The 11,686-nt window shown below is 41.1% G+C and overlaps 1 protein-coding gene across 1 annotated transcript; it reads left to right on the forward strand.

Annotated features, from left to right (window-relative positions):
- Positions 1-631: 631 nt before the first annotated feature.
- LOC119360313 (disease resistance protein RPM1-like) lies at positions 632-9,792 on the forward strand. The gene is made up of 2 exons (XM_037626005.1): positions 632-971; positions 8,963-9,792. The coding sequence occupies exons 1-2, from the start codon at positions 632-634 to the stop codon at positions 9,790-9,792; spliced, it is 1,170 nt and encodes a 389-aa protein (XP_037481902.1).
- Positions 9,793-11,686: the final 1,894 nt, after the last annotated feature.

Consider the following 11,686-nt stretch of genomic DNA (forward strand, 5'->3'; position numbering starts at 1 on the left):
TATATGCGGTTCTACGTACGAGAAAATCTATTTATATATATGCATAACGTGTACAATTTGTAGTATCATGAAATAACAGCAAACAAAAAAAATTGAATAAAAAATAAATCAACCCTCCCTCCAAATATTTAGTATCGGTTGGTGTTACCAACCGGCACTAATGCCCTACGCGCACCACGGGCCTGGCTCGTGCCACGTGGTGGCACTTTAGCGCCGGTTCGTGACGAACCGGTACTAGGGGGGGGGGGGCTTTAGTCCCCACTCTTTAGTGCCGGTTGGCAAACCGTCACTAAAGGCCGTTACGAACTGGCACTAAAGCCCGGTTCTGCACTAGTGTCTATGAGGTCGAGTTTTTTATGTTATCTTTACATATCAAATATCCATATGAATTACATTCAAGCATCCATGTAAAGCAGCCATATAATTATCAAAAACCCATAACGTTGCTTCTCCACTATAGAACACCCAATTATTAAAATTATCACACCAGCTAGGATTTTCGCCATTTGACAAAATATTTGTTTTCTTTATGTAGATTCGATGTGCAGGGATGGCCTTGTTATCCAACAATGAACATTGATTTTTGGAACTATTTTTGCTGAAATAGTGAGGTGAAACTACACGAAGAGATATGGCAGAGGCTGCTCTTCTCCTTGTCACAACAAAGATTGGAATAGCGGTGGCGGCAGAAACGCTTCACTACACTAGGTCTGCTGCAAAACTCTCAGAGAACATGACACTGATAAGGAATGACCTAGAGCTTATTCGAGCATTTCTCAAGGAGATGGGAAAGAAAGCTTCGACAGATGGAGTCACTGAAACATGGATTGGGCAAGTCCGAAGATTGGCGTATGATATGGAAGACATTGTGGATCAATTTATGTATGTTGTTGGCAAACACCATCAGAAAGGGTCATGGTGGATTTCTGTGAAGAAAATCATGAAGAAACCCCGGTATCTGTTTACACAAGGTGAAATTGCTACGGGTCTTAGGAAAATAAACCGAACCCTTACACATCTTAAACAAAACAAAGATTGGACTCAACCAATAGCTAGTGTGGGCGATGTTTTTGCAATAAATTATGGCAGCCAACAACAACTATATCTTCCTGGACATGATTACTCAATCTCTGATGATGAACTTGTGGGATTTGATAAAAACAGAATTTTTTTGATGGAGTCACTGAATTTGGAGAATTGTCCAAATCTGCAAATCATTGCCTTGTGTGGTATGGGTGGTATCGGGAAAAGCACTCTTGTAAGTAATGTGTTCAGAAATGAAGCATCCAACTTTGAATGCCATGCATGGGTTTCTGTCTCCCAGTCATATAAACTACATGATATTTGGAGAAGAATGCTGAAAAAAATATGTGCTAAAGACTAGAAAGAATTTGATGCTGAGAAGATGACCTGTGGAGAATTACAAGATGAATTGAAGGAACTCCTGAAGACATGGCGATACTTGATCATATTGGATGATGTCTGGACAGCTGAAGACTTCAGAAAAATTAAAGAGGTTGTTGTCAATGCAAAAATGGGAAGCAGAATAATAATGACAACAAGATCTGAGGAAGTTGCTTCAATAGCTCATGATGATTGCAGGATCAAAGTGGAGCCTCTTGAGCTCATGATGACAACAGGCGTCTATTTTGCAGGAAGGCATTTCCAAGCACTGAAAATCACATCTGCCCATTAGCATTACAAGAGCGTAAAGTTCTTTCATAGGACGAGCTACTTGACGGTCCATTTGCGTCGTGATAAGTGCAGCTCGAAGCATCACGTGAACTACATCTGACATGAGCCAGTAAATTTGCAGCATGCATGCCGTTCAAATCAGGTATTTGACTCACAATAATCTTTGTGCACCTAAGAACACTGTAGAATCTGTCACTTTTTGCTGGTTCTGTCGTTGTAGCCATGTGACATCGACAACGCCTGTTGCCTCCGGTTTCTTCACGTATGTAGGAGAGAGAGGAAAAAAGGTGAGGAAAGAGATACAGCCTTACTTTTTGTGATTATGTGTAACAGTGTAAGAAGAGAGAGGGGAGAAAAAGGCACGAGATATTCCCACGACGATATTCTTATGAGACTCAGAAATGGATATTCCCATGAGAGAGAGAAGTATTCTTCTCGTTTGTGAGAGAGGTTTAGAGATAAGAGATAGAAAAGAACTAGTGTGATTAAAAAAAGAACTATTGTGTTCCATGAGAGAGAGAAAGAGCTACTGTGTTTCAGGAGAGTTCCATGAGAGAGAGCGGATGGGAATATCTTGGTAGGAGTGAGAGGCTATGAGAGAAATAGAAAGGAGAAAGAGAGAGAGAGAAAATAATAATGTGTTTTCTGTTAGAGATAAAAATGAGAGAGAGCGGTGGGGAAGAATGGGTAGGACAGCCGGGAGTAAACCACTGGCCTGCATGCGTCGCTTGTGGACAAAAGCCTCCACCGCGTCTTGTCTAATGATCCAGACACATGTCACATCATGTTACAAACAGTAGCCGAGTGTATTAACCTTTTGATCGCCCAGACGCAGCTGCATTTGTTCAAAAGTCTGCACATTTCCCATGGATCTAAGTCAAGATTAAACGGTACAGATATAGGGTACCCCGTAGCTCGGCCTACAATAAACTTCACTCTTACAAGAGTGTTGTAAACTGATAGTGGGGAGGTGTGATGGTTTACCTCAGGGTCCTCTTGCGTAAATTGATCATCAGCTACCGACAACCTGGACTGTCTTCCTTAATATGCGTCAGGAGATCCGAGACCCACAGGTGCATCAACAACTGCAGCAGAATCTGATGAAGCACCTATGGAGGGTCAAGGGCAACGCCTAGCTCGACATGTGATGAAATATGAGTTTTTATTTATTGAACTATATAATTTGTATTGAATTATTTGTTGTTGAACTTTTTGATTTCTATTGATTTTCGGTGATGAACTATGTGATAAAAAAATTACTTGGATTGAACTTGTGCTGAACCACAATGAATATGGGCCGATCTGCGCCGATTTTTCGCCGAAACTGGGACAAAAAGCGGGCGCTTCGCGAAAAAAATGAGCCGATATCGACGCATGGGGGCGACGGCTGGGAACCAATCGGGCATTTCCTATTTGGCGCCCATTGCGACCCACGATCTCACTGAAGCAGGTAACATGCAGTAGCCACCAGGCCACAACGCGGCTTGTGATAACTTCTTCCTTTTAGTCGTCTTGTGTTGTTCTGCTTTTTCCTTTCTCTTCCTTTTTTCTCTATTATATATCCGTGAACTTTTTTCAAGTCGTTGGTTTTGTTTTTCAAAATAGATGAACTGTTCTTTCCAACTTTGTGAATTTTTTCGAGAATTGATGAACTTTTTTTTTAATCGATGAACTTTTTCAAAATTGATGAACTTTTTTCCGAATTCATGAACTCTTTTCGAAAATTGATGAACTTTTTTCAATGTCGATGAACATTTTTTTTCAAATTTTTGACTTTTTTTTAGAATCTATGAACCTTTTTTCAAAATCGATGAACTTTTTTAAATTTGTGAACCTCTTTGAAAATCGATGAACTTTTTTTCAACATCAATGAACTTATTTTCAAAATCGGTGAACTCTTTTGAGTGCATGAACTTTTTCTAATGCGTGATTTTCTTAAATCTATGAACTTTCAAATTTCGTTCACATCTTTTTCAAAAAAGTTCACGTTTTCCTAGTATGTATGTGCAGTAAATAGCGCGCTACATTTTGTTCTTCAACTTCTCGCACTGAACCGCTGGCACTTACATTAGTAAAAACATAGATTATTTCAGGTGATTCAGTTAAATATCCTGAACAAATAACAGCTATTGATTTATGCTGAAAAGTAGTAGTAGTACTACTCAGTGCCATATGGCTCACTAGACCAGAAGCCGCGCGGGGTGCCTGGCTCCTCGCCTTGCCCCAGCATTTAATCAAAAGTGTTTAGTGCCCCCAAAGGGAATTAGACCCATTTGGTCAGGATGGATTAGATATACCAGAAAAAGGGAAGGATAACCAAGTCCAGTACATACCATTTTGTCAAAGTCATGCCAAAGGGCAAAGCAATTAAATATACCAAAAGCAAGGCAAGCAGGGTATATTTAGTAGGTAGAACAATTGATCATCTGGAAGCTCATGATAAAGGGGAAACATATATTTTGTTCCAAAAGTAAATCAGGACAATCGATCTGCATCAAGTTAGGTATACCAAAAGCAAGGCGAGCAGGATATATTTAGTGGAATAATTGATCTGGAAGCTCATGATAAAGGGGAAACATTTATTTTGTTCTAAAACTAAGCCAGGATCATCGATCCACATTAAGTTCAGTATAAAGAGTAGAGTTAATTATTTGACAACAAAAGCAAGCCAGAGCGGCAGTGTGAGGTAAGGAACATATACAGTTCAACTAAAGCATACTATTTGATAACTTCACTTGATTGTCTTCACATACGACTTCTCACATGGCACGTCACATGAACCTGTTGTGAGGATTTAGTTCAGCCAACTAAGCCATAGCAAAATAATTCCTGTATAACACAATTATGTTCTTTTAACTGACCTTATCGAAACTTGTGGACAGTGAGCGATAGTTTGCACCATACTCGTATTCAAAGTCCGCACCATACCACACCCGTGGTCCTGTGTGTCGAGTGTAAGAGTTCAGTTTAACATCCGAAGAAAACAGTGTGTTGAACGATGGCGTAAGGCCAGCATATTCCTCTTGTTAAGGTCCTCTCACACAGGCATGGTTCGTTGCACGGAGCTCGGACCCTTGTCTTTTTGGCATGGTGGCGTTTATGGTGGTGCTTACCTGAATATTTGAGACAATCACTGTGTTGAATACAACATTGTTAACAGGAATTAGAGACAATGGTGCTGGTACTCTCATCATAATGTGGTTATTACTAGTCCTAATAAGTGTGAAAGTAAAAAAAATGCAAGAGAGTGGGATCAGCGCAGGCCTACAGAGAACAAAAATAGAAGATCGATCACTCTTATAAGTTTATGCGCATTTGATTTTGAATGTGGTCATATCCAGTGGAAGAATCTACCAATAGTACATCATAATTGAACCTATATATGCACACCAAATTTCAGGATATCCATGTAATAGCTGTAACCATGTGCATATCAATGAGCAGGAAAATAAGACGGGCACATGTCTTTCTTCTGATATCAAACGCATCTATATATAGTAAATTGTATTTGCATCTGTTTCTATTTCTTTCGTGGAAATGTCTATGTTGTCAACTAATGGTTGAGAAAATCAACCATCACTCCTTTTTGTTTGTCCAACAAATGTAAGATATGACAGATTTGTAGGCAAGCACAAAAAGATTAGGAGAGTGTAATTTGGGCTATTTTCCTACAGAGTAAATAGAAGTCAAACAAACCGAATAAATTGTAGATGGGAGTTAGGCTGTTCCTCCTCCTTGATTGTGGGGTGGAGAACAGGGTGATTATTGCTCCTAATAGAAGTCAAACAAACCTAATTAGCGTGGAACATGTAATTTGTCCAACAATGGTGATATTCATGCTCTCATTAGCAGGATCAGTTATCCCAAGAATGATTTGTTTGCAGCGAACACAACAACTTATGAAGCATTCCAGCTGATGCATTTTGTTCAAGAAAGATCAGCATACAAGGACTACTGGTAAACAACATTTTTCATGAAGAATTGGTCTTCCTTCAGGGGAGAGCTGCTCAACAGCTTTTTTCAAAATATGCAAGTACTCAAAGTGCAGAAACTGAAGCATTAAGAGGCACTAATTAAGAAATGATCTTCCTTCAGAGGAACAAATCACATAACAAAATTCAAGTGATATGAGACAGATCAGAGGCACTAATTAGGAGCATTGACAATTGGCATAGCCATGTGACATGAAAGGAGCACATATATTAGGCTCACAGCCTTACCTAGCATATGACAATATGACAGCTCTGAGAGGCCTCAGGTTCAGACGCAGTTCTATTTTTGGGATTTATTGCCTTCTATCAAGATCGTGATGAGAGAAAAACAACAATGCCAATATTAGCTTCGATATGTTGATAGATTGATGCGTGGTCTCTAGTACTTATCATGGATAGTGGAACAAGTCCTCATTAAAAGTCTCTAGCACTTTATCCAGGCATCACATGCTTCATAGCATGCGTACCATGTTTGCAGATTGGTATCTTAACATGCATAGTCTTGACGAAGTCTCTGGCACTTTTGCTATTTACTTGTTGGGCTAGTAGAGTTCCCTTTTATCGCATGACAATGATCCGACTATTTAAGTGCCAGATGGATCTGTGCAACGAAGGACCTCGTTGACATGTCAGCTGCCCCAGACTAGTAGCCACCGACAGCGACCCGCAGGCCAAGATCGCATGGAGGTGGGGATATGCATGGAGGCAGCTAGTGTAAAGGAGAAGGCATGGAGGATTATCGGCTGCTGGCCGCCGCCTAGCCCACTGGATGTCGTCGCGTAGGGCTTGCTTTTAGGCGAGCCTATTAAACACATGAGAGGAACGAGAGAAGTCCACTTTACCCCCTGCCCCCTCCCTAAATTTGTCTCAAAGTTCACATTACAACATGAAGTTGATTTGGTTCAATTCACCCCCTGGATTCTGAAAGCCATTTACAATGCCTTATGTTCAACAATGTCATGTCCGATTTTTATCGTGCTCCTCTCTGCCATGTCATTTCTCTCTCTCTCCTCACGATTTTTTTTAAATGTACAGAAAAATAGGAAAAAATTCATATAAATTTAAAATATTTCAGTGAAGATTATAACAAAATTTCAGCTAAAGTTGACATACGGTTTGAGAGAAACTTTCAATTTTGAACACATAATTTAAATCAGGAATAATTCACTAACCAATTCAAATTTGGGTTCAAAATTCAAACTGCACACATTTTTTTAGGCATTTCAGTTAATCATTTATAGTTCAGTGACAAATCTACTAAAACTTCAGCTCAATTGTCACGCGGTTTGAGAGAAACCCGGTGTTTTCGTTTCAACTGTGAGGAGACAAAAGAAATGACGTGGCAGAGAAAAAAGACAGAAAATCTGATGTGCCATTGCGGATTAGGATGAAACTGGAGTCAAACAGGCAAAAAAAACCTGTCAACTGAGAAGAAGGGGGATATTGTGAATGGTTTTTAGGGTTCAGGAACCAAATAAAAGCTCGGGGTTGTAATGTTAACTCTTAAGACAAGTTCATGGGGTAAAATTGATCTCTCTAGGGTAATTGTTATCATTTAGATGATATATGTGAGAGAGTTGGGGTGGCGCCGATTAAAGAGAAGTTTGTCCAACATCGTCTGAGATGGTTTGGGCATGTTTAGCCCAGGCCTCCAGAAGCTCCAGCGCATAGCAGACGATTAAGGCATGCTGATAATGTCAAGAGCGGTCGGGGTAGACCAAACTTGCATGTATCGCTTGTACGTCCCGGAAGGAGACCATGCGGAGGTGGGGATACGGTTTTGGCCGAAAGACCATATACATTTAGTGTGTGGGGGGAGGGGTGGGGGTGCTGAAGCGGAGCTCCTTTAAAAATTTCTAAAAAAATAGAGTGCACAGAAACTACGCGTACACAATACTAGAAAAAAATATCCAATCTAGATTCAAAACATAGTTAGTGAAAGAAAAATGCAGAATTCGATGGCAATAGCGATAATGAGCGGAATTCTCGTATAATACCCTATCTACACCGATGCAGAGTCCGGGGACTAACCTCCTTTACTAAAAAAGTCCTTATCTACATGACTCTGCCAGAATTTTTCGTAGTTATTTCCACTACCTTTGAAGTTGGTATCATTGTATAATTTAGGCACTAGAATCACTATATACCAGGTAGCAGTGCACATGAACTTCCGCTTAGAGGGGTGCCTGGTATATTTGAAAAAAAAGGGTTTTGAACCATTTACCCCTATTTCATTATGTCCGACAACCATTGCACCAATCGTACTCGGATAAATCTTACTCCCATTGTTCCATAATGTAGTGTGTATAGATGTTCTGAAAAGTTAAGTTTTGAAAAATTTGACCAAGTTATTAGAGATAACTATTTATATCTACAATATCAAATATATAAAGTATGAAAGTTCATCTTATAATGAATCTAATGATATTAATTTGGGATTCTATATGTAAATCTTTTTCTCCATAAATTTGGTCGAAGTTTGTGATACTTGACTTTCCAAAGATCTACATGCACTACGTTATGGACCAGAGGGAGTATAAGTAATTAGGAACACCACACCATTGGTGCAGCCGCGATTCATACTCTGTAGGGCCAAGTTTTTAAAATGACTAATTAAACATCACTATGAAGTACCTATAAAACCCGTGATGTTGCTAGACAGCGCAGACATAGTGTCCCTTTTTTTTTACTTAAATGTCATAGTGTTGCTGGACATCACTATGAAGTACCTATAATGCCATAGTGTCGCTTCGCTGGACAGAACACCCAACTGTTACAAAGTCATCTTACTAGCCTGGAATTTCTGGTATTTGACAAGATGTTTGCTTCCTTTATGTAGATTTCATGCGCAAGGATGGAATTGTCATACTACATTGATGGTTGATTTCTGGAGATATTTTGGCTGAAATACTGAGGTCATACTGCATAAAGAGAAATGGCGGAGGCTGCTCTACTTCTTGTCGTAACAAAGATCGGAATAGCTGTGGCAGCAGAAACGCTTCACTATGCTAAGTCTGTTGCAAAACTCTCAGAGAACATGAAACTGATAAGAAATGACCTAGAGCTTATTCGAGCATTCCTCAAGGAGATTGGAAGGAAAGCTTCGACAGATGGAGTAACCAAAACATGGATAGGGCAAGTCCGAAGATTGGCGTATGATATGGAAGACCTTGTGGATCAATTTTTGTATGTTGTTGGCAAACACAATCAGAAAGGATCATGGTGGAGTAGTGTGATGAAAATCTTGAAGAAACCCCAGTATCTGTTTACACTAGGTGAAATCGCTACTGGCCTTGAGAAAATAAACCGAGCCCTTACACATCTTAAACAAAACAGAGACTGGACTCAACCAATAGCCGGTATGGGCGGTCTTTTTGCAACAAATTATGACAGCCAACAGCCACCATATCTTCCAGGACATGATTACTCAATCTCTGATGATGAACTCGTGGGATTTGATAAAAATAGAAAACAATTGATGGGGTCACTGAATTTGGAAAATTGTCTAAATCTGCAAATCATTGCCGTGTGGGGTATGGGTGGTATCGGGAAAAGTACTCTTGTCAGTAATGTGTTCAGAAATGAAGCATCCAACTTTGAATGCCATGCATGGGTTTCCGTCTCTCAGTCCTATAAACTAGATGATATTTTGAGAAGAATGCTGAAAGAAATCTATTCTAAAGACAAGAAAGAATTTCATGCTGAGAAGATGACCTATGGGGAGTTAAAAGATGAATTGAAGGAAATCCTGAAGACAAAGCGGTACTTGATCATATTGGATGATGTCTGGACAGCTGAAGATTTTAGAAAAATTAAAGAGGTTCTTGTCGATGCAAAAATGGGAAGCAGAATAATAATCACAACAAGATCTGAGGAAGTTGCTTCAATAGCTTGTGATGGTTGCAGGATCAAAGTGGAGCCCCTTGAGGAGGAGGATGCATGGCGTCTATTTTGCAGGAAGGCATTTCCGAGCACTGAAAATCACATATGCCCATTAGCATTACAAAAGTGTGGTAAAATGATAGTGGGGAGGTGTGATGGTTTACCATTAGCTCTTGTGGCCATAGGGAGCATATTGTCTCTTCAACAAAATACACATACATGAGGGAACTTTGGTCCTCCTTGAAGAACTTATGATCAGAAACCTGGCCGAACTGCAGGACATCCCTACAGGCGTGGAATATCTGAAATCCCTCAAAGAGGCGTTGTTTCTTGACATGCATCCTAATTTCGAAAGGAATTTTCCAACGACAAAACTAAATCATGTCCAGACAGCCCGCTACAGTATACGGTAACTGAAACACCCTCAGCTAGCCAATGTATTATGTTTGCACTTTTCATGCCATGTGATGCGTGCTCAATCACCAGCACCAAACTCTAGCTTTTGGAGCTGACGAAATTTCCTTCTGTTGCAGATCCGAAGTGGCATGAGCCTTTCTTGGGTGGCTGGGGTTTGCAGTCATTATCGTCGGCGAGGGACCCATATACATCTCTGTATTGCAATGGGACAAGTGTAATTCGTCTTGCTATTATCATTTCTGCCTATTCAAACAAGAACAACTGGTTTGTAATAAGGCATGGGAATTATTTCTATTCTTGCCATCCATATTGAGTTTACAGTATTTTGTGGTGCTAATCTACTGCTTGAGATAATTATTATGTATTTTTACATAGTGATTCATGTAATAATGTTGAAAACTTCAGCTACTTGCTCAACACATGTTCAATAGAAAACAATCCTTATTTGCCTCCGAATGGAATGCCATGCCCCAGTGCAAAAGCATCTGAACATTTTGCTCATCGTCCGCGGCTGCTGAGTTTCAGAACTTCACAGTTCAGTGTCTTTTAGCTCTTGTCCGGGGAAGGGAAATAAATGCTTGATGACATGTAATATATGCAGTCCATTACATTCATATTGTCTATTTATCCGCTGCACTACTGTTGCATATTGGTGCGCTGTGTATCGAATGCCTTGCATGCATGCTTGATCCGAGAACAGTTACCTTGTTCGATCAGGTGGTGAGAGACATTGCAAGAGGGGTAATATTCAGTAGCACTTGTACAGGTTTATTTGACATGTGTGAATTGGGCAATGGTCTAGTGGTCGGGTCGCAGTGGCGCATCCTTACTAACCAGAGTAGTTCGAATCCTGCCACAAGCAGGTAGGCTCCTCTGAAATTTAGTTTACCTTGCAAACTTTTTGTTGGTTCACGTGAGTACACTTGATGACAAACCGGTTAATGTCGGTGTTTCTGTGTGTGTGGTGAGGGTTCTAGGCCTTACGATTGTGCTCTTGAAAAGATAAGATGTGTGTGCTAAGCTCTTGTCCTTGTTCTGAATCTATAGAAAAACTTCTAATTCGAATCATAGAACATCTGCGCTGATTCAGACTTTCTGGATGCAACTTTCAAGGAAACAATTGGCTTTTGAAAACAAGAGTGGTGTTGCATTTGACTCACTGAAATCTGAAGATGTCAATTGGAAGGATCTTTGCCGGCATCTAGTGCAACTTGTTAGATGTGTATAGTTACTTGTGTACATCCCCAGTGTATAAGGGGCTTTTCTGCTATTTACCACACATGTATATGTACTGGCCCTTGGCACTCAGTAAAGTCAGTTGCTCATTATCCAACATGGTATCAGATGTTAGGTTCCCCTCACCCCCGCACGATGCAACTCCGTGCGTGCTCCATCCTCGTCGCCGCTGCATCTAGGCTCCGTTCCTAGTCTCTGGCCGTGGTTCTGCTCGTCGTCCTGCTCTCCGTCTCCTCTCGAGCGGCCCGACGCTGGCCGGTCTCCTCTGCTTCTCCTCGTCCGGCCGCGGTGAGCTGTGCGGGAGTGCGTCTTGCCTCCACCGCCGTGTCTCCTCCCCATTGTGGCTGCTCCCGCTGCCAGTTCGGCCGCCTCCGCGGTTGCCTGGTCCGGCCGCTGCCGTCACTGCCTGGTTCGGCCGCCGCCCCCACCGCCCGGTCTGGCCGCCGCCGCCGCCCGGCCGCCGC

The sequence above is a fragment of the Triticum dicoccoides genome, chromosome 2B (assembly GCF_002162155.2).
Source record: "Triticum dicoccoides isolate Atlit2015 ecotype Zavitan chromosome 2B, WEW_v2.0, whole genome shotgun sequence".
Taxonomy (NCBI): domain Eukaryota; kingdom Viridiplantae; phylum Streptophyta; class Magnoliopsida; order Poales; family Poaceae; genus Triticum; species Triticum dicoccoides.

Coding starts and splice junctions, on each gene's coding strand:
- LOC119360313 (XM_037626005.1), top strand. CDS start 632: ATGGCAGAGGCTGCTCTTCTCCTTGTCACAACAAAGATTGGAATAGCG. Junction 972..8,962: donor CCGGTATCTGTTTACACAAG/GTGAAATTGCTA, acceptor TGTTTACACTAG/GTGAAATCGCTACTGGCCTT.